The sequence below is a fragment of the Equus quagga genome, chromosome 9, assembly GCF_021613505.1.
Source record: "Equus quagga isolate Etosha38 chromosome 9, UCLA_HA_Equagga_1.0, whole genome shotgun sequence".
NCBI lineage: Eukaryota > Metazoa > Chordata > Mammalia > Perissodactyla > Equidae > Equus > Equus quagga.
In genome coordinates, this window is record NC_060275.1 from 77,121,307 (window position 1) to 77,145,746 (window position 24,440).

Genomic DNA, 24,440 nt, shown 5'->3' on the forward strand with positions numbered 1-24,440 from the left:
GAAGTCCGGGCCGCTGAAGAGGAACATGCAAACTTAACCCCTGTGCCACCGGGCCGGCCCCGTGTCTGCCCATTTTTAAATCAGATTCTTTCTTTTTTTGCTATTGAGTTAATATGAGTTCCATATACATTTTGGATATTAACCCCTTATCAGATATGTGGTTTGCAAATATTTTCTCCCAATCTATAGGTTGCCTTTTCATTTTGTTAATTGTTTCCTTTGCTGTGTAGAAGCTTTTTAGTTTGCTGTAGTCTCACTTATTTATTTTTGCTTTTGTTGCCTGTGCTTTGAATGCCATATCCAAAGAATCATTGCCAGGACCGATGTCAAGGAACTTTTTTTCTATTATCAACTATTTAAGCTATGTCTATGACATAAAAAATACATTCAATGTTCCAAGAAGGAGCCCAAGTAATATCTTTTAAAAGGACTAGTTTCAGCGATCATAAACACTTAAAGAAAAAATTCATTTTCAAAATTTCATAAACCTTATGATTATACTGATTCCAAATTCAATCCAGATCCCCAATATGCTTTTATCATTGCAAAGCCCCGTAGCTCTGAGGCTACAAGCATCCATAACGTGAGAGTTATGTACTTTTTGATCAAGTATTTAAGTGATTGTGAGAGGTCCGAAAACTTTTTACACTTATTTTTTTTCTCGTTTCTTTTCTTATTCTCTTTCTTTGTCTCTCTCTCTTACATTTAAACCTCCTCAAGACTCCTTTCTATTCCTACTCAGCAAAATGGAGGTCAAAATCACACCAAAATGTCTGTTTTTCCCCCCATCCCCCTGCTTCACCATTTCACAGTAGGCTTTTTCCCTCCTGAGGATTTAAGGAGAAAATTCTGGCCTCAGACATTTAAGGGAAATCTGTGCTTTTCCTCTCCCCAAGTTAAAATACTTGCTATAAATAATTGGAGATTCAGGAGCCATTATGACAAATCTGGCTTTTAAATAATATCAACTAATGACCCACCTGATATGACTCTATGATGCCTCCAGGTTTGGTTTTTTTTTCACTTTAAGGCAGTCAAATCTTGTTTGAAAAGGGCTATGCATATTACTCAGACATTAACTCTCAATTTGGGATTTATTGGTGATTGATTAACAGTATCTTTAATGTGTTGATATCATGAGGGGATATATGTCAACATGCACACATGTGTAGGGATGTTTTTGTGTGTGTGTTTGCATATGTTGGTTCACACTGTCAGGAAATACACTAATTCAGAGCAACACTGGTTTAGGTCCAGGCAAATAAATTAACATTTATGTTTCTTCTAGAAATAACACATTCGCTTGCCAACATATGGTCTATAAATATGACCCTATTTTGTGTTCATGTAGTAAGCACTGTGAATCTGTGAGCAATTTTTTTTTTTAATTTCAATGTTTCTCATTGACCTACCCCATGGCATCCTATTTCACATGTGTGTGCTAGAGACTGAAAACACCAAATGACAAAGAGTAGGGATAGAGAAAGAAAGGAGGGACTTGAGAAAACTTGACAATCTATTAAAGTAAAATGGTAACATTTCAGTGTTTGACACAGAGCAAACAAACATAACCATCTCACTTTAATCAGCTTTCATTTGTAATTTCTAAGTCCCAATCAAAACTCACCTTTGGTGTCACAAAGTAGTGGAAGAGGCATGTATTGGTCTAGGTTCCCCCAGAAGTAAACCCTGAAACAAGGAGTACAAGTAATTCATTCATTTATTTATTTATTTTTAAAGAGAGACTCTTCTTTTTTTTTTAAAGATTGGCATGTGAGCTAACATCTGTTGCCAAGCTTTTTTTTTCCTTCTCTTCCCCAAAGCCCCCAGTACATAGTTGTATATTCTAGTTGTAGGTTCTTCTGCTTGTGCTATGTGGGACGCTGCCTCAGCGTGGCCCGATGGGCGGTGCCATGTCCGTGCCCAGGATCTGAACCGGCAAAACCCCGGGCCGCCGAAGCTGAGCATGTGAACTTAACTGCTGGGCCACGGGGCTGGCCCTCAAGTAATTCATTTAGAAAGTTCATGAAACATAAGTACGGAAGTGGGAGAAGTGAACAGGGAATAGAAGGACACAGACCGTGCATGATCCAGCCAGTAACCCCAGAAGGAGAGTGGAGCTGAATCCCACTGAAGGTGCCCTGCAAGACAGTGGGTGTGGAACACGCCTCAGAGTTATCCCACCCTTGAGATGAGGAAACTAGAATACTTCTCCACCATCTTGCCCACCCATCACTGGTTTATGGGGATCATTACCAACCCATCACTTCTGGTTTATTTATCCATGGGCCAAGCATGTAACTGTGGCCAGAAAGCCCCTAGGCAGAGACTTGCAGGTATTAAAAAACCCTCAGGCAGGGAGCTGCAGGTTTGTGGAGTAACAAGCTTAGAGAGGTGTGTGTTCTCAGGACATGGGCACCAACATACTTCCTTATAAGTGTCAGACACTGAGTTAATTTCTTCTGCATGTGTGTACCAGTGTTTTGAATCAAACCTTCTCTTTGTTCTGTGTGTCTGAAAAATTTCAACAAAAGTATTATTGTTTAGTATTGATACTTAAGCATTTGAATATGTAACATCAAAGATGATCTTAACAAGTATAAAGCAAATTCATTTAATTTATCACAAAATCAGATTTACAGTCATTTGTTTACTCAACGTTCTCTGTAGACCATTTGAAATTAAAAGCTTCTATAGGGTAAAATTTAAAGGCATTTTTCTACAAGATGGGCTTTAAAAATACTTTATCGTATCATAAACCTTCAAAACGAAATGATTAATCATCTTCTGAAATCTGTAGAAAATGTTGCTTAAATATCACTCTCAATTACCATTTCTAGAGCTAAATGCTAAGACAGTTGTTTGTCTACCAGCTGAAATGTGGTTTCACCAAATATAAGATGAAATAACCCTTGTGGTTAATTGGGCTTTCTCTTGATTTAGGAAGAAAAAGGCAAAGTTCTATTTATGACTAATTCAAGGATTTTAAGAACTTCTCCTAAATCGTTTCAGCAACAAGGCAAAAACAGAGGCCTGGAATGCCAAGGTTAGAGGGAATGTTAAAATTCTCAGCTACTCCCCAGGGCCTCATGGCCCTCTGTCACGTTTTGCAGTGTGGTCTTCTACCTAACGCTCCGATACCTAACCCTTACCAACCGCAAAGGAGCCCATTCCATTTTTGTTAAAAAGTTCTTCTTTATATAATCCCCAATCTCTTCACCAAGATTTACCGGTGGAATGGCACTTTACCCTGCTGTGAGCATCTCCTGGGCCATGCCTGTGCTTTTTGTCTGCGCCATTCTCCACAAGGGAATTGCCTTCTCTTTTCCACCAGCTTTCAAACCCCGTCTCTGGGACTTTCTCTCTTTGAAATCGTCTCTGACTATCCATCCCACAAGGATTTTTCCTCTTCTACTTTCTTATCATAACATTCATGATCTGTGTCATTCATTCATGCATTCATTTGCCCAATATTTATTGAGTATTTCCTTTGGGCCAAGCACCATTCTAGTTGCTGGAGAGATAGGAGGATGTAAGATAGTCAATTCCTGTGCTTATCGAAGTTCTGTCCTAGGAGGTGAGATCTACAATGAAGAACACAAAAATTTCAGATATGATAAGACCTATGAAGCAAATAGAACACAATAATGTGGTGTTTTTCACGGGCGTATGTCTCTTACCACCTATCCCCTCTTTTTATTGTAAACTCCCTGAAGCAAGTACTACCTCTTATTTATGTGTGTTTACCACAGTGACTCATAAGTATTTACTGATCCATCTTCTTAAGGATGTGATACTTTCCTAAATCATTAGTATTTTAATCATTTGAGATTTATGTGAAGTTGGATTAAGTTGATAATGTCATAATTACAGTTGATATTGCTTGGAAGGAAACATTTTATACTTGTGGAAACCTTAACAAAGGTCATAGTGTTGGTAGTTTCCCTTATAAATTGTTAACTCTGAAGCTATCATGGAAATGTATGAACTAGTTTCACTTTCACCTCTCTGACCCTTAACTTCCTTTCTTCCCCTAATCTCTGTTGACCCCTTTTACTCCAGCCTCATCAGACCCCCATCTCTCCTTTAGAAAAATCTGAAAGGTTAAGTTACCTACTTTTGTTTAATTACGTTCCCAACCCTGTGTTGATTTTTTTGAATAGTATAAGGAAGTATGAGATCCCAGTTAATGCATGCACTGTATAAAGTACCTAACAATGACGCACGATGACTCAAATTAAGATGAAAAAGATTCTGTTTATCAGCACAGAATTCTTCCCTTTGAATTATCATATGGCAGCTGACCCTGTCTAACCTAGTGAATTTAACCTTGTTTTTAAATGCTCTGGGTGTGTGTGTGTGTGTGTGTGTTTTACTGATTGGTAACTGTGCCAGCCCCTGAATTAATATTTGGCAACGTCAACATTCACTGTATAAAAGAAGAGCTTGGTTCAAAGGAGTTGGGCGTGAACTCTCCAAATATCAATTTACAGCTACAAAATAAGGAATAATTACAGCTACCTTAAAGGATTATTTTGAATATTTGAAGAGAAAATATAAAGAACCAAGTGGCTAGTGGGTGTTAAATAAATTAGTTTCCTTCTACCTTCTCTGATTTACCTAACTAAATTACTCATTCAACTAGTCACTCAAACTTTGGTTAAAAATTAGCTAAAGAGTAACAAGGCAGGTTTTTCAAAAACACCCTCCGTTCGCTAGGATTAATTTCATGCATGGATGGAATAGGCACTTGTCATTTCATCACAAGTAATTCTCCAAAAATTTTCTCATTAAAGACCTGAAGTGTTTATCATTGGAAATTAATCCCACTGAGTTGAGCTATTGTTATTTATTATACCTACTATTAAAATATAAATACTTGATATTACACCACTGTTGCATTAGCCATTCTCTGTAAGGGAGCTTCTTTGAGATTAATAAAAGGGTAAATCAGTAAGTCCTAAAGAGGGGTTAAAAGAAAATCTGCTAACATAACCACCACCCCCACATCAAACTTACTTTGTTTGGCTTCACAGTGTTGGCCAGACAGTATTTTTAAATTGTGAAGTAGCACCAACATTTAAAATGATAAGATATCTCATGTAATTCCAATTTTCTCTTTACAAATGAGAAAAGCTGGTCGTGTTGGGCTCTCATTCCTGATGGATGAACCACTCTTTCTTAAAGAGTGGCTTTTTATAGACGTCTGATTACCCCAATAAAATCTTCAAGTGCTACAGTGACCATTTGCCATGCTTTCAATGCAGCCTGAAAGAAAAAAAAGGCAGGGATGGGATAATACTGTTTTTGAAGTTTCTGCTCAAATGTATTTTTTGGAATGCCTATCATTTTCCATCAACATCTGAAGATTTCTGGATTTCTGTTAACCTTCAGTGATAACCACATTTGAAAGTATCCAGCAGACACAACTCCTACAACAAACTTTTTAAAGCTCTTAATGACAGTCACAAAATTCTTGTCTTCATTTTCTGCAAAATCATCCTGTTAAACTGTTCCTAGTTCTCAGCCTTAAAGGACACACAGAAAATGTTTCCTCCAGAGCCATAAATACTTTTGAGGCAGAGTCCTAATAATAGTGCTGTGATAATTTGTTATTTATTGCAAAATCCTAAAAATTGAACAAAAGGGAAACACTATCTCCTTTAGTAATGAGTGAACATTTCTCGAGTCGTTGACTGTGGGCTGAGCACTGTTCTAAGCATTTTACCTGCATCATGTAATCTAATTCTCCCAATCACCCAATTGCACCCATTTTACAATTGAGCAGACTGAGGCATAGGAAGGTAAAGCAATGTGTTGGATAAGGGGCCAAGTGGGGCTTCACACCTTGCCACTCTGACTCCGTGGTGTTCCTAACCACTGATACTGCTTTCTTGTATATCCCAGGGTGTCAGCTGCAGTGCTTCAACTTGAGCCTTTGGGATCTATTGAAAGATGGAAAATATAGTTGCGTTGTCTCATCATTTAAGAAACAGAAAGATAGGACCACCATTTTGCACGATTCCAAAGACACAAGGCACATGATGGTTTGTGTAAATGGTTCCCCCTGGAACTGTGTGATGTACAGCCTGCTCAGTGGCCCTGCTAATATGATCCTTCACACAGAAGAGTTTTACTCTTCATTCTTTTAAACGATTTTTAGTGAGACTGGCTGCCCCAAAGAACAGCGTCTCCTTAGGTCTTGCCTCATGCTAAGAATCAAAGATCAGCGTTAAGTTTCCACAATTAGTTATTTTGCATAATTGAAAGCCTGCTAGGCAGTTCCTCAGGGTGAAATTCTCCATAGCCATTTCTTCTGCTTCCAGTTATGTCAAACAATAGTTGAAGAGCGTATGTAGTCAGAAATGATCTCTAAGGAGTTGGAGGCAGGCTGCTTACAGGTTTGTTTTCCCAGGATAGGTGAGTGTGGTGGTGATTTTTCCATGCTGTTGCAGAGCTTAGTATGAAATGGTGACTCACCTTCCTCCGACAGAACACGTGGTGACCATGCAGCCAGATTGTGCCCAGTGAGGTGTGACTCCCATTGAGTCAGGAGAGTTGCTCAAGCATTAAAATTTGACCTCTTGGCCTACCTGTACACTCACTGGGCTAGTTACAGAAGGGCAGGAATTCCTCAGCCTTCCTGAAGTGGTGTGATTTCCATTATAAGACCTATTTGGGTAACAATAAAATAATGAAGAAAATGCATTTGATTAATGAAGCCTCTGTTAAATATTCCATCCTATTTTGAAAGAATGCGTTCCATTTATCCTTAGAAGACAAAGTTTATTTCAGAGAAAATACGTTGACCATATCCACGGAGCAGTCAAGCAGAATGGGAGTCAGAGAGTTAAGCTCAGGTATACCTGTTTCACTTTGGACTAAAATCTTCTCTTCATGCTTCCAGTTTCTCTAATTGGTGTGAAAACCTAACCCTAGGTCAAAACTATATCCCCGGGACTGACTGAAAACACGGTTGGTCCTCAGAGGGACTCTCATACTTCTTCCTCCACTATGGGGAGAATGCAGGGGCCCCAGTAACTATCTTAGTTCATAAGTCGCTAGTCAGGTATTTTAAAGCACAATTTAACAAATGATTTTGGTACAACCAGACAGCAATGTTATTGTTTTAGTTTGGTCGTTCAAGTACCCAAACCCTGGATTCATTATCTCGCAATCTCATGGGTTCAGTTATTATAGAGAAAACTTTAAGGGGACTAGTACTTTTCTTCTCAACTAAACTATTAGGTCCTCAAGGGTGGCAACTATGTATTGTGCTTCTTTATCATCCATGATATCTAGTATTGCTGGATCATGAGTAAGTCCCTGCAGTGAATGCTTGATGCCTTACTTTACCTCATTAGCAAGGTAAAGTATAATTCATAATTATCAAAGTAGCACAGGAAGTAGCACACTCTCTGGAAACATTAGATATGTTTCCTTGCATGAATCACTTCTTACCGGAATTCCCTTTCTTCCCAGATCCCATCTCCAGGGCTCTGTTGCCCATGGCACGTACTATGGTTCTCAGTGTCTAGAGCCTCTGAGCTTTTTATGGGCCTGTGAAAATACTTGAGAAGTGGAAAATAAAGTAATTGACTCCAAATTATGAAAAGAAAACTGCAAAATCACAATTAAAGTTCCATTAAATGTTCAAAGTGTAACATTATGTCAACTTCAATAATTGTGAAATAAATATTCTTAGAAACTTTATTACATTTGAAAAAACTTCTGAGCCAAACTTTTTTCATTTTACAAGTATTCTCGAGCATGCTGGATGATTGCACAGAAATCAGGGCCGGTCGTTAGTTAAATGGATTTAATAGCAGCCAAATGATTTCAAAAGCAAAACTATAAAGATACCTTTTCCAGATTTTTATAGCAAAAATATTGCATAACGTGGGGAGTGGGTCCGTTTATTATTAATATATGGGATATGACGTGTAGTGGGGCCTGCAAAGATGTCAAACAGCCCTGCCTAAGCTACCACCTATTTGCAAGATTATTTTTAAAATCACTTTTTTATTTTATTGATTTAAAAAAAATAAAACTGCACTTTAATGATAACTTAGAGTTACTATAAGATAACTCTTAAGAAAAAGGTTAACTATCTGCAGAGAAATCTGAATGTCAGCCGGGGAATAACTTAGCTCCTGGGGGAATCTGACTTATGGAGGAATTGTCAGCTGAATGAAACCTTAATTTCATGGACTCTGGTCGGAGAGCTTTTTCATAGTCTCTCCCCATGTGGAATAACGATCTGCCCAAAAGTAGAAAGCATTTTGACATTATCTCTTCTAGCTCATTTGCCTTCAACTTTCCATAAAGCAACTTCTGCCAATTACCATACTTGAGATTCCACGTTTTTGAAAAGATATCATAGAAAGCACTCTTTTTAAGAATACAGGGAGCACACTAGAGTAGTTCCTCTGAAAATCACAGTTCTGTGTTATTTGCTAATATTCTTTTTAGAGTTCACTGCATGTGTGGAATGAATAAGCTGTCATTGTCCCCAGAAGAGCACAGATGGATATACAATGTCAGGTTAAATAGTATGTAAGTCGGCTTTCCTATCGCTTATACAGGAACTTTCTGTTCTACAAGCAAAATTTAATTGTAAATATAGTATACCTATAGAAATTGTTCTTGAGTGAGGAAGAAAAATTACTCTTCATTTTGAGAAAAGAATCAACGTAGTAAAATAAAAATGCATTTTGTTTTTCAAAAGTTACTGTTGAATACCACATTTATATACACAGCTGCAGTCTGGGATCTAAATACTTGAAATATTTGTAAGTTTTAATTCCTAGATTGAAACTAATGATTGTTTCTAATGATTTCAATGTCATATCCACAAAAAACTGTGACCAGGGGTTCTAAGTTTATCCATCCTGTCATCTTTGTCTAAGAATTGCATAAACATGTTAAACAAAAACCCCCAAAGCAAGTCTCCTATTGAGATGTTATTTGTGATGCTGTTTGTTTAGTTCTTGAGGTGCTAGAAAACCCCAGTTTGGCTCTCATAAAGGACAAATCTAAGTCCCAACTTAAGACCTTGAGCATGCTACGTAACCTCCTCTCGACCTCACTTTCCTCAGTTGTTAATGGAGGAAATGATCGCACCCAGCTCATGAGTTTGTTTTAAATATTAAATGAGATGACATGTGCAAAGCATCTTACCCAGTGCCTAGCATACAGTGAGCACGCAGTGAATGGGAGCTCTGACTGTCATTTTCCAGTCCCTTCCTCTGGAGCCAGAAGGCCTGAGTTCTGGCCTGGTTCTTCCACTCAACCAGCTGAGTAAGCATTCTCTGTACTTCAGGTCCCTCATCTGATAAATGGATATTTAAAGTCTTCATGTGGTTGATATAAAAGTAAATGTGCTAATGCATCTAAAACATTATTTAGTGGCTCTATGCAGTCCTTAGAATATTGTCCAGAAGAGCCTTTCCCTCCAGAGGCACAGTCATTCATAGGCCGAAGGGTGACTGACTATGGCAGATTTCATGGGGTGCCCTAAGCACCCTCCCATTGTCCTGCCAAGATGTGGGGAAACTCTTCCTGGAAAAGTCATTCCTTTGAATTGAGCTTCCAAAAGGTCCCGTCCGAATTCAAATACTCTGTCTTGGTTGAACAGCACATTACATAATAGCTTCTCTAGCTGAAGGCTGTTTCTATTAAATGCTTAGGAAAGATTTTTCCCTCCTTAACAGTGATGCTGGGGTAAGCTCAGTGTCTACCTAAGACTTCTCCCAGTGTATTTCTTACCCCAACCAGTTCCTTTTTCTTTGAGAGAAAATTTTGTTCTGTAAAGGTATGTAGGAAATTTGTTTTAGGAAATAAGTTGTCAAAAGTAGCTTTCAAGGATGAAGGCTTATGGAAAAGAAGACAGACCAGACTGAATTTTTGAAATCTAATTCCAGCCATGAAGCAAATGCCACAAAAGGGTACAGGAAGAAAATTTTTAAAAGGCTTGTCTACTACTGTTGACCATAGATTTGTTCTGTTGTTAAGTAAACACCCTGCGAGCCACATACTGTACTAGGTACTATGAATACAAAGATGAATAAATGCCATTTCCTGTTTTCAAGGAACTCACAGTGTTATGGAGACCCAAGTGTCTATGCAGTGCCAGACACTGGGAATATAAAGATGGGAAGCCACAGTTCCTTCCCCTTAGCCAGATGAGGAGAGGGTCACACCATGGTATTCTTAAGCACTCTGGTTGGAGTTAGCACCAAGGCACTTAATTCAGACTGAAATTTAGTAGGACTAGAGGAGTTGACCCCTGAGATAATTCCTGGCAAAACGGAGAGGTAAAAGGGAAAGAGGATAATGCCGTCAGAGAAGCGTGGGCAAAGATCTGAAGGTAACAGCGCGAGTTTGCAAATGGGGCAATGTGGTTTCTCATTTAATCACATGACGACCCTGGGAGGAAAATAGGTGCGTACGTTGTCCCATTTTATAGAAGAAGGTATTGAACCTTAGAGAGTTTAAATTGTTTTCCAAGGTCACACAGTCAATATCAGTGTCTGAACAGTGGCTATGGAACTCTGATGTCCCTATAATTTCCATGGGGTGCTGGCGTACATTGTAAATACATACAAGTAAAAAATTAATAATAATAATAATAATAATTAACCCAAGGTGTTCACAGACTGAATGAAGCCAAGGAGACTGAACTTCTGAGCTCTTCTTGGAGTTAGTTGGCCTTTACTGCTTCTTGTGTTAGATCTTGAAGAGTGAGGTGGATGTTTGCTTGCAGAGAAGGGGGAAGAAGTCGAAGATGCACCAGACAGGGGAAACAGCAGGACAGATTTGGGGCAAGGCATGTACAATTGTGGCTGCCATTATGGTGTATGCTTAGCAAGGATCCTGTCAGTCCACCGGATACCCAGAGTTATTTATAGTGGTGGCCTGTCCTGGGGACAGGTCTTTATTTTAAATTTCTTTTAGGCAGTTAGGGGGAAGGTCAAAGTTTCTTTCAGAGTCTTTTGTTCTTAAAAATAATCAAGGCAAGGCAAAGAGACACATCTTGGGCTGGCCAATTCTGATCCCCCACAACGCAGAGCTGCCCATCACCTTTCTAGGGATCTCTTGAGTCATATATGAACTGGGGTCAGAGTTCAGTGCAGGAGTTTGAGGATCCTACTGTCATCACTGTTTGATGAACTATTTGCATGCATTTCTTTAATAACATTTAAATATTTAATTAAAAATGAGGTTAAATTTGCAAAGATGCATTGAAATGGAGAATAAAGAAGGGCACAAAGAGTGAAAGAGGGAGAAAAAGGGGGGTAGAATAAAAAGGAAATGCAACAGCACTTATGAAATTTTAAATTAGATATGAACTTTATTTGAACCCTACAGTGTTTCTTTCTGAAATCCAATATTTTGAACTAGTGCAAAGTTCTGAAAGTCAATTATAGAACGCATTTCCTGTCAACTTTACTAACCTCATGCAGAAATGTTGATTCTAGTTTTAAAAGCTAGTTTTCTGCACCTTTTAATAGAACATGTAATTTGTTGACAAATGTTGATATCTATGCATTATCAGAGGTGTCACGTATTGTTACCTTTTAAAATGATCATTTGTTAGCCAGTATTACCTAATGAGGCAATCAAAATGCCATCTGTTGTGTAGGTAACAAAAAAGCATTACCTATGTTACGAGTATGGCTCAAGACCTTATGACTCTTTGTAGGTAACAGACTTGTGCTATTGTCATGTATACCCTCATCGTAGTGTTCATGAACCTGAAAATTAGAAACAAGGGCAGTGCACTTAGATTGTTTAATCCCAGATATCCCAAAAATCTGAAATTTTGATGGATAGAGGGCTTAAAAACAATTCCCAAGACCATGAACGTGTGGAGATAGGGAGAGAGAGGATAGATACTCTGTGGTCTTTCCCCATACCTCGCCCTATGCATCTTTTCCTTCTGGCTGTTCCTGAGTTATATCCTTTTAATAATAAACTGATAATCTAGTGAGTAAATAGATTTTCTAAATTCTGTGAACTGCTTTAACAAATTAATCCAACCTAAGTTGGGGGTCGTGGGAACCTCTGATTTATAGCTAGTAGGCTGGAAGCACAGGCAACAGCCTGGGCTTGCACCCAGTATCTGACGGGGGCAGTGGCATGGGAGGGCGAGGGGAGCAGTCCTGTGGGACTGAGAACTTAACCTGTGGAGCCTGACACTATCTCCTGGGAGATAGTTGAATTTGAATTCTCAGACACCCTGCTCGTGTCCCAGAACTGCTTGTTGGTGTGGGGAAGCCCCTTCCCAACATGTTAGAATTGGGTGCAGAACCCAAAAGAATTTTGTTGATGGTTTTCTTTGCTGTGCAGAAGCTTTTTAGTTTGATGTAAAGATTCAGTGCAATACCTATCAAAATTCCAATGGCATTTTTCACATAAATAAAAAAGGCATTCCTAAAATTTGTATGGAACCACAAAAGATCCCATCAAAGCAATCTTGAGAAAGAAGGACAAAGCTGGAGGCACCACGTTTCCTGATTTCAAACTCTGTTACAAAGCTATAACTAATCAAAACAGTTTGGTATTGAGATAAAAACACACTCATGGATCAATGGAATGGAATATAGAGCCCAGAAAGAAACCCTCACATATATGGTCATTTAATATATGACAAAGTAGCCAGGAATGTACAATGGGGAATGACAGTCTCCTCAATAAATGATGTTGGGAAAACTGGACAGCCACATGCAGAAGAGTGAAACTGGACTCCTATCTCGTACCACTCATAAAAATTAACTTGAAATGGATTAAAGACTTACATATAAGGCCTGAAACTGTAAAACTCATAGAAGAAGATTGAGAAAAGCTCCTTGCCTTGATCTTGGCAATGAATTTTTGGATACGACACCAAAAGCACAGTCAACAAAAGCAAAATTAAATAAGTGAGACTACATCAAAATCATGATGATTATTATTCTAACGATATTTTACAAAAGAGACAGGAAACCTGAAGATCAGAAGCCTTCAAAATATAATACTCTAAGTTTCTTCTCAGGAATTAAGGAATTTAGCTCCAAGGAGGTTTGTGCCCATAGGAAAGTCCTTGAAACCAGTTGTATACCTAGAGAGTATAACAAGATAAGAGAAACTGCTCAAAATCTGCTTGAAATTCCCCTCCAGATAAGAAAAATACCACCTTGTTCCTCAATAATGAAGAAATGCTGCAAGAGTTCCAAGTGAATTGTTCTTATTAATGGTAGAGTATAATGTACAATACTAAGAAACTAAGAAAACTACAGCTCCATGGTTGTTTTTCCTAAAACATTATTTAGTCTATCTGCAGTCCTGAATTTAAGCAATTTTGACAGATCTGAATAGTCTGTTAGTTTATGACATGGTTCCCAAAAGTCTGCTCATGACGCATTAGAAAGTGTGTAGATTATCTATTGTTATCTGAAAACACGATTTTACTCAGAAGACAGAAGATCTGAAAGTGGGCTGAATATTTCAAAATAATAATGTCTGAGAAAACTTGGATGTATGGTAAAATCATTCCTTAACACCTCATTCGATTGGTTTCAGTTACCATTTCATGTTTAATTCTTCGTTCTTGATAAACGTCACTAGTCTCGCAAATCATGCTCACCACTGAATGACAAGAGAAGGGGAAATCACATTTCAGGGTGCCCCCAATCTATGTGTATGCAATTGATGCTGTCCACCTGAGTACTGCCCATATTGTATCACGGGCACTGTTAGTGGTATGGGAAAGATTTTAGGTGGTATTTGGACTCTTTTTTCCTATTAATACTTGTATTTGGGGGAAAAAAATGTAACCAACATATCAAACTCATTTACCAAATAAATATAAAGTTATCTTTTAAATTTATGTTGAGTTTAAAAAATTGTCAGTGATGGAAAATATCAGGTAAGTAGTGGTAGAGATGGTATGCCAATGTGACAAAACTTGTGGAGGTTTTGTCCAAATGACTGAAGTATAGGAAACCTCATACTACTACATAGTGGTTGGAGTCAACAAAATGTACAGAGATGGATGACCCAATGAATTTACACATCTGTGGCATAGTCCATTGAAGTGTTGTGGTGACGGTAGTCAAATAGACATCTATACATTATATAATCCAGTTTGTGAAGGGAATACTAGAAATAATAGAAGCTTCTGGATCAAATGCATATTCTCCAAAGCCCTGCAGACAAGGGCCACATGATGTCTGAAGTCTGGTCTCCCTAGATTCAGGTGTCTTTGTCAGCCTGTACACCATCATAGACTTATACACTCCAGGAATGTGCAGGTCAGTGCCATATCTACTCATTCTGAGAAGCTTTTCAGAGGAAAAAGTTTGCGACACTCGGATTACAAAATATTGTTTCAGAAATGTTCCTGTGAAAAATTGCCTTAGAATGAAGAAAACACTGTAATATTGAACAAATACTATTAAATTTTAAAAATTGTTGTCACTACCTTAAATATTAGGGGTAGAAGCAAAATTAAAAATTTAAATCTCTGGGGCCGGCCTCGTGGCCAAGTGGTTAAGTTCACGTGCTCTGCTTTGGTGGCCCAGGGTTGCGCCAGTTCAGATCCTGGACGCCGACCTAGTACCGCTTATCAAGCCATGCTGAGGCAGCGTCCCACATAGCAGAACCAGAAGGACCTACAACTAGAATATACTACTATGAACTCGGGGGCATTGAGGAGAAGAAGAAACAAAAAAACAAACAAGATTAGTGACAGATGTTCGCTCAGGTGCCAATCTTTAAAAAAAAAAATTAAATCTCAGTGGCTTGATACTATTGTGTATCTTTCTTCTTCTGTAATGGCAACCTTGACGTACCAATCCAAGAAGCTTTGAGTATTGTGGTTGGTTGCATATGTTATCAGATTCCCCACTTAAACTTGTTTTCTTTGGGGACAGGTATGATACATTTGTCATTATGGGACTATTAGACAGTGTTTAGGAGACATCCAATATGTAGGTTAGGATTTTCAGAGGCAGATTCTTGGAATCCGTGGAACACGGAGCAAGTAAGTGAGGAACAGCATGGGGGCAGCACCAGCCTCATGTGTATGTGACAGTGATGGGCTGGCAGTGAGCTGAGTAATGTCACTGGGACAGACGGCCTTCTGGAGGGTGGTAGGACACAGGGCTGATCATTTCAGGAGAGTTTAACACACAACATTCAGACATTACATTCTGTGATCATTGTCATTTTCTTCGTTGAAATGGCAACCAGAAGGTATCTGATAGACCTTAGGTGGAAAAGAACAGTGCTTCAAAGACGTAATAGTAGTTGCTTACTTTTATTCACTTTGTTTTTTTCTTCCTTTTTCCACATTAAAATTCCAAGGAGAAAAAAAGATAAATTTCCTCCCATAAGCACCCCTCCGCTGACAAAAAATGAGTCTCACAACTATTGAATCTCTCAAAATATATGATTGGTTAACTTGCCTTAAAGTGCCAGCAACACACTAAACAGGGGACAGAGCCAAGAATGCTGAATGTCCCTGAGGCATCATAGAAAAACTAAAAAGCTTAACAAGATAACTATATGGAAAGCAATTTATTGGCATTTACTTTAAAAGGCCTGGGGGTCACTGAGAGGGGACTAAGTCACAAATGCACCTTGAAGCGGGACGAGGGGAGGAGTGGAAGGTTTTGTAATAAGCAGCCAGAGCCTCTGGCGGGATGCCTTACTACATTAATTTTCCAAGTCCTTTGGGTGGGTCGCAATTGCACTCCAACATCCTGCCTGCAAATGCTAAATAAATACCAAGTTCACGTCAGACTAGAGAACCAACGTCCTAACTAATGTCATTTAAGAAATTAGAGTGCTGAAATTCTTTTCACTTGATAATTCATATGCAGAATCACTGAGGTTGGCACACCCAGAGGAATATACATTCTCTGAGGTCAAAAGTGCCTTCTCTTCAGGGCAATTTGAATCAGCTTAGATCGTGGCTGCAATAATAGAGCAGCTTTTATTTTGGATGTAGGAGGTGGGGCAGGGATTGGTCTTCACAGTCATGAAAGATGTTAAGATGACATGATATGAATTTCATTCCTTACTGAAGAGCTGTTCTGAATTAGCCAACCCAGAGTCTTTGCATATAAAAATCAATGAAATTTGCATATGATTTTCAAAAAGAAATAAGGTTTAGAAATCATTGTGCAAGGGAACATCTTCAGTACATGTAGCCACTTGTCCAGCTATAGTACATAGATTTTTCAATTTAAACATTCCAGCCCAACATGATGCAACGATGCCTGCTACACTCTATTGAATTTTTGAGAGGCAGTCCGCGTCTCTATAACCACCCCCAAAGCGTGACATTTCATTAAATATGCTCAAAATGAACAGCTGCTAGGTCCTCAAGTCGTCTCCACTTTGCTCCTGACAAGAAATTTTAGCTTTCAGTCCTGGACTTTGAGAAAATTACTTTTTTATTTTTTATTTTATTTTTTTTGGGAGGGTAAACAACTCATTGGCAAAGGGGTGTGTTCCTTATAAAGGTGCTCAGGGAATCTTACCCTGAATAACACAGACACACAGACACCTCATTTTCCAGAGGAGGAAATGGTTTGGTAAGTTTCGAGAAGTTTTCAGTCTCTTCTGTTTGTTCGCTGGTTTACAGTCCTGGTCTCTGGCGCTGGTCTGCCCCCGAGCTTTGTAACTTTCAGCAATTGACGGCCGGCTGGGCTCTGTTTTTTTTTTTTTTTCCTCTCTCACTTCCCTAAGATGTTTTGAACTGCCTTCCTACAGACGTCACACAGCCCTTGAGGAATAGTTTCTGCCTGGCACGATTGAATGATAGTTCTCATTCACAAAGGCTTGGAGTCAGATTCTAAGCAGAGGACACAAGGGAAATTACATTCACAGGTAAAACTGGGGCTCTGACTGAGGTGTGGAGAGCTTTGTTCCCTCGCTGACTTCTTGGCTCCCTGGAGAAGAGTGTTTTCCTGTGGTCGCCCTGAAATGGAACTTCCCTGACAGCTCTCCGGTGTTACAGGACCTCGCAGTCATTTTCTTTTCCTTTCTCTCTACCTGAGTACTTTTTGTGTGTTGGAAGCCTTTAAACTTGTTATTAGAAAATTGCAAAAGAGACGAGATCAAATGGCTTTTCCACTGTGTTGGTTTCCCTTGTGACCAGATGAAGAATAGATTTAAAATTCAGTTCCTCCCTTGGCAATGCAAAACAGAGGAGAAACTGTCACTTCCTAACAGCCTAGTAGTGCTGGAGTAAGTTCAGGATGAAAGAGAAAAGAGCTCCTGTGTTTTAGAAGCTTCCCTATGTTCTGGACTGGGAGCCGGAGTTGGACTCCGGGAAATTTGGATTTCTTCAAGCAGCCTCCCTTGGAAATGGAGTATATTTAAAACCGTCTTTGTGGAAAGACAGCTGAAATGTATTAATTAGAATACTTGAAGAGTTTTTTCTTTTTCCAAAATGAGCATTATTGTGAAGCCCAGATCCCGGTCTACGAGTTCCCTGAGGACGACAGAGGCCGCCTGGTAACGTGCTTTTCTCTCATGCTTCTCCCCTTCTTTCCTTTTGGGATTGACGTAATACTTGAGTATTTAGAATTACTGTTGAGGTTCTAGGGTTAGGTGTGACGTTAAGGCTTTGTAAGAAAGAGCACAGTGGTGGTGACTCTTTCATTCTCTTTTATCTCAATTTTGTCTGCTCAAAAACAGAGGTGCTCACACTTTCTTTGAACTCCATGTGGACTATAGTAATTCATCTGGTGACAGTTTTTGGAGGAGGAAGAAACTTGAAAATATGTTGGGAGTTTAGAAAATGAAAACTTGTCACTTTTCACTGTCTGATTTCTTGCTTGTTTTCTCATCTTGCTTGCCTGCTGCAAGCAGGCTGGTAGTGGATAGTCTTTGCCAGCGTCTTTAGAAGGAATATTTGGGCTTTTAGCACAGATGTCTTGGAGAAATTAATAACGGTATCTATTTTGATCATATGACCAACTTGAATTTAACTATGTGGCTAAATGTGTATTAAGTTGCTTATCATTTAGTCATCTCCTAGGTTTTATTTTGTCAATGTTTCCTAGTAGTTACATTTTTTGGTAATTTTAGTGTTTCATCCCAATAAAAAGTGTGTTAATTTCAATTTATTCTAGTATTTCGTTCTACTGTTTCCCCATTATTGATGTAACATGCACATAGGCATATGGCCCTCAAGGAATATTTTCCCAGTAAAGTAACTTTTGTGTCTAAAATAGGTATTTACAAAATACTTATGGCTATTTCAGAGGTTAATTTTATTTTGTTTATGTTAGCAATTGATTGTAAATCAATAACTAAGCTCACCTCTTTGAAATGGAAATAATGATGCTTCAGATAGGGGAAATAAAAGCAATGATTCAGGGCAAGTACCTGGGGATAGGATGGAAGCAGGCAGGGGAAATATATATGCATTATCACATGAGCAGGCAAACACAAATCTAAGTGCTTAAATTATTTGCGTAAGGAATTCAGCCCACGTTTATGTGGTTGGGTTAGCATTTGCTGTTATTATACTAGAGTTTTATGGTGGACTAGAATCAAGAATTGCCACTTTGTAGTATTTCTGTGAGTTTTAACAACCTATAGGTGCAGATTTTGTCTCTTATGTCTCTCATGATTCCTCAGAATACATGCAATAAATTCTACTTTGAGTTTATTTAAAGAAATGTTTGCATCTGCAAATAAATTTGTAGGCTCTTTTATGCCAAACAATAAATAAGGAGGAATACTTAGAATCCTTTTATTAATTACCATAGCTAACATAAATCTCTAATATAAATGAGTAATCAGAATTATAAAATAAGTAAATTTTATTCATTTGTGATTTCTATCCTGCCTGTGTGAAAACAGAACCTGATACTTGAATAAATAGTATTTAACCAACCTATTTCTCTTTTTTCCTAAACTGCCAGTAGACGTATTTTCCAGATTTAGAGTTCAGTCGGCAATAATTCATTTCAGGTGACTAGTCACATTGGCACCCTTTACTCCTCTGAGATTGTCATAGTCTATTTTTTCCACAACTATTTTATTGTTCTAAATTCTATAAGGGATTTTCATAAATAAATAGGTCCACAATTCAATATCTATTTTTAAAAAGATTTGTGCGTATGTATATTGTTGCGTTTACTTTTAAATAGTCTACATAGAGTTGGGGTCAAAATGGTTTTTATGTAAGAAATAAATGTCTTTCTCTATGCTAATGGTTCCTAGATTTAACTGCCCACCATGGAAACCTCTCCAGTTATTAATCTTACGTCTGACTTATCAATAATATAAATGCTTGGGTATATCACTGCTGCTTCAAAAGCTTTTGACCTTAGGTCGTAATTGCTGTAATTACAGTTTAACCATTTTGTTATCCCTTTTATCATTCAAATACTATACACACAAATTTATTTATTTATTTATTCATATGTGGTAGAGTCTATGTAGATTATAAATTGGGTTTATAGAGAAAATATACTGTGTATGTGTATACGTACACACACTTATTTATATTTCCTTGATTATGAAAGAAAAGCAGTGCCTTCTCTCCCTGTGCCTATGCACATACAGGCCCCAGAGCCATGCCGGGCAAGGTCTTTTCACCAGCTTTTCTATTCTGACTTCTCACCCCCGCCCCCACCCCCATTCCTTTTCAAAAGCCAAAGCCTACTTCTTCCTCTTAACAGTTGACTTCCCCCAGAGAGACCTGCTGAATTACCATTTATCCCTTTTGCAGATGGTTTTATTTCATTCTGCCCTTGAGAATATTTTGTTCTTGGGGACCCATCTTTTGGCTTTACCATCTTAATTCTGCTTATGTAAATCTATTTTCTGTTCCATGACCTACTTTCTCTAAACCTGTTTTCTCCTCGATTGCCTCCAAACCAAACGCTACCTTTGGAAGTTTGCTAACTGCCTTCTGCAAGAATCCAATGCTTCAGATTACTTTTCCTTTACTTTTTCCTGTTTCTCTCCAAGCAGTGCCATAAAAAGCAATCCACACTACCTCATTTATAGCCCTGATTAAATCCCTATGAGATATTCACATTTTAAAAAGGGATTTCATAGCAAACTCCTAATAAAATTGTATACCCTTCTCTTAATTCATCTACTTAAAGGACAAGCCTTACTTATAGCTAAAATTTTATGAATTTCAAAAAAGTGAAATAAAAATAATCTGGAAATTAATCTGTTTCTTTGTAATATTGGTGTCGCAAATTTAAAGTATTATATTATAAGGATACATACTAGGTTGTTTTTATTTATTCGGCAGGTATTTGTTGAGTACCTACTGTGTGCCAGGTTCTAGTAGAATGTGATCATGGTATTTATCCTGTAGTATTCCTTTCAAAATCTGCATGAAATTGAGAATACTTAATATATGTATTTTCTTATACTCCTAAAGTTAATAAAATTAGCAAACTCATTGATTGGGACATCAGTTGCCTTTCTATTTCAATCGTTTCAGTAAGAATAGCCCACCTTTAAATTCTATGTAAGAAAAAGATGAGGCAGTTACATTTCCATGAATATTTGAATTTTACATGTCTTGAATTCAGATTTAGTCAGCAATTATATCTTATAATAATATTATGATATTATAGCATTTTACCATTTACAAACATATCCCAAGGGTAATTCTCATTCATCTAAGACTTATATAATATAGTTTAATTTAAGTAAAAAATAATTCGCCTACCAAATATAGATATAAAGAGAACTATAGTCAATAAAACTGGACTTTGTTCTTTTCTGCTGTCAAACATTCATTATTTGGCATATGCTTGTTATAGTTAAGATTGTTCATTAAGTAATCTGGGAAAAAGAGATGCTACTGTCTAAAATATAGCTGTGGACTTTTTTATAAAGCAAATTTCGAAACAGATTATTAAATATGTAAAAATTATTCTTAGGTTTATAGACATAAGAAAAAAAGTCTGGAAGGCTCTGTTTCAGGTCTTTGGCAGTGGTTACCTTTTAGGGTAAAATGGCGGGAATGAAGGGAGGGTAGACTTTCTTCTTATCACTGTTTTTCTCTGTTGTATGAATTTTTTCTTCAAGCAAGTATTATACATGAAATTTTAAATATCTTAATAATATAACTACCATGTGCCCTAGCAAGCTCATCTTTATATGTGTAGATATCTATATATCTGATAAACAACAATTTGCTCAGCGTCCAAAATATGGTGAGTAAGCATTTCAATACTGAGCAAATACAGATTTCTGAAAAGCAGTGCCGCTCAGATCACTAAATGATTGCTTTGTTCTATTAACTTTCTCTTCCTAACGTTATAAAAATTCAGCCTGGCTAAGAATTCTTATTTTGGCCTCATGATCACAGTGAAAAGCATTAATTAGACTAAAACTACTAGTTTTATAATTGAGAATAAAAAAGATGTAACGTTTTGGAGGGAAAATTACTCATAACCCCCACTTTCCCATCCTCAACTGTTTTCACTTTTTACTTAACTTACATATCTTGAACAGTTGTAAATACTATTTCTGTGCTCTGACTCTTCATTTACACGTTAGCATTTTCTACTTTTCTAATAATAATACTTCTAGCTTTCATTTTATTGAGTGTCTTTGTGAATGAGAATTCTGTGGAGAATTTTACATACAATGTCTTGTTAAGTTCTTATAGTAACATTAAAGGAGTGGTTAGTCCACATTTTCCAGACGAGGAAATGAGCCTAAGAGATGAAATAATTTGGGCAAGGCCATTTAACTGCCAGGGGAGGCTGGAATTAGAGCTCAAGCCTTGGGCCGGTCCGGTGGTGGCGCAGCGGTTAAGTTTGCACGTTCCGCTTCGGCGACCCGGGGTTCGCCAGTTCGGATCCCGGGTGCGGACATGGCACTGCATGGCAAGACATGTTGTGGCAGGCATCCCACTTATAAAGTAGAGGAAGATGGGCACGGATGTTAGCTCAGGGCCAGTCTTCCTCAGCAAAAAGAGGAGGATTGGCAGCAGATGTTAGCTCAGGGCTAATCTTCCTCAAGAAAAAAAAAAAAGCGCTCAAGCCAGTCTGCTCCAAGGACAATGCTCCTTTTACTTCAACATCTTGCCTCTCTCTACTATCTATAAAATTACCGTTTTTAATGACTGTAAAACTGTCTATTTTGTGAATATATCTAAATGCAGTGAAATACTTGGTTACATACTGGGCGATTGAAGAAATACATTGAAAGTTGACTTTTTAGAGGTGTGAGAGCCTATGAAGTTTTGGGCCGATGGGTGTTGAAAATGACTGTTTGAAAGACTCTTGTAGTTACAGTCTCTAGGCCAGTATATTCTCTACTGGTAGCAAATAAGGTCATCTATTCCCCATTGTAGAGAAACGAGGAGCAGAAGGTCAACACCTCCCAGGTTTGAATAGATCATCTTTTTAATTATATTAACAGGTTTTACGATGTTCTCTGCAAGCTCTGTAAGGCTTCAGTTTAGAAACAAATTCTGTCTCAGACTGTGTATGAAGTTTCATACTGCTTTAAGTCCGCTTTAAAAATGGTACAAAGTTTCCTTTCCTCTTTTATCTTAGAAGCTTTTCTAAAGGGGAAACAAATGAACTTTGCATGCTCTGCCTTTCCAATATACATTGTGACTTGGCTTAGGTATTGACTACTTTCAAGTTTGCTTCAGAGTTTTGACCATGTGATAAACTTTTTTGATCCTATTACCTAAGTGTGTATCACATCTGTTATATAATAGACCTGGAGATACACAGCTTTTGGAAGTGATCAAGATACCTTGAGTATTATTTAAAACGTAAGGAGGAAAGCACAGAGTGGATCACAGATAGGGGTACTCTTTAAAGTCATAAATTATAAGATTCTCTGAAAAAGCCCCTTGTCCACTCTACATCTTGCTTGCTTTGTGTCCCTGAAGATGCCACCTGGTTCCTCCCTAGCCAGGTTTACTCACTTGTAAAATAAACGAGTGAGCTAGACCAGTGAATTTCAAACATATTTTTTCAATGGAACACTTTTTACAAGTCAAATGCTAATATAAATGAGTATATATGAAAGATTTAAAATTATAGATATATTTGACATATAGAGAGAAAATTTTTAAGACATACATATGTATGAAATTATAAGTAAAAATATATAAACATGCATATAACAATAAAATAACCACTGAATTTGCACCATTATCTTCAGCCCAAACCCAATCCTTCTCCTTGCAGTACCTCTAAAGAGCTCTAGGGGTCCAAGGACTATTGTTTGAAAACCACTAATCTAATAAACTACTAAGATCCTTTATAGTTCTGCTCTCTGTATTGCTGCCCTACCACTGGAGAGTTATTTGTGTTTTCTGAGTCCCTGTGTGGACTGGGATAAACTTGCTAGTAATTAAACTTTTTGGGAAGTTCAAATACAACAGTTCAAATACTTCTGCCTGTTGATTTGGGGCACACCATGGTTTTGGCCCCATCACTAAAACTTGCATTTCAGCAGAAGTAAAGGAATACCCTACTTATTAGTCCCTCTATCAGTCGTTCCAATCGTATAGTGAATTTTATTAAATCAGAAGGAATGAGGATGTGAACGTAACCATGGGTATAGGAATGGTTAGTCATGGATCCACCCAACTGTCACTAGCAAGATTGAGAAAGTAGATTCTAAGATGAAGCTGCAGAGGAAGAATGTTAATGAGGTCTTCAAGGAGGTTTTCCTTAGGGAAAGATGCCTGAGAGATATGTATAAATATTCTGAATAGTAGTAATGCTTAACATATAGAATTGTTAAAACCTGCATAAAGGTAACAGGAATGGGACCTGGGAGCTATTAAGTAGATTGGTGAGAAATACAGTCACAAAGAAGGCATAGTCTTAATTAAAAGCCAACCTAGATTTTCGTAGGAGCCCTTCCAGAGATTATCCAACTTCTCAAGAGATAAAACAGAGGTTGAGGATATGTTGGAAAATGGATAGTAGAAGTAAGTTATACTCTTGCCAAAAGCACTAAGTCTCTCCAGAGATCAGGGTCTACAGCAGGGGCTGAGGTACCAAGGGGCACAAAGAAGTGGGCCTAGGTAAGGTACTAGTAAGGGTAACCATGTAAAGATAGCTGGTGGGAGACTGTGCCTGCGATATGTCTCAGCTCTCAAAATGCCTCACTCTGTGGTCAAGTTTGGCCTAAACTAGGATGTACTTCAAAAGAATGGAGAATAGGCAGGATCCCAGAACCTAGGGATGCAGTTTCTTAGCATCACAAGGGAAATATAAATTATATATATTATTATCCACCCTCAGCCTTCTAAGGGGGTTGGCTCTCCCAGGAACATCCTGGGTGATGGGCGAGGATGTGATTGGGGAAGCTAAGCTAAACTAGTCTTCAGAATAAAAGTTAGAAAAAAATAAGAGAAAGATTGTGGGGAAGAGCTGAAGAAGTATGGCTAGAGATGTTGGAGGGAAGATCAGAGGGGAGGCCAA

At 38.0% G+C, this 24,440-nt stretch overlaps 1 protein-coding gene across 7 annotated transcripts in view; it reads left to right on the forward strand.

Moving 5' to 3' along the window:
* PDE4D (phosphodiesterase 4D) overlaps positions 1-24,440 on the forward strand; it is a 1,409,587-nt gene that overhangs the window by 1,120,570 nt on the left and 264,577 nt on the right. The window contains exon 1 of one of the 7 annotated variants that reach the window (XM_046671310.1): positions 16,812-17,508. The exons of the other annotated variants lie outside the window; for them this stretch is intronic. Coding sequence (XP_046527266.1) covers positions 17,444-17,508 — 65 coding nt within the window. The 5' untranslated portion in view covers positions 16,812-17,443. Of the gene's footprint in view, positions 1-16,811; positions 17,509-24,440 lie in introns of those variants that run through there. 7 annotated transcript variants of the gene reach the window in all.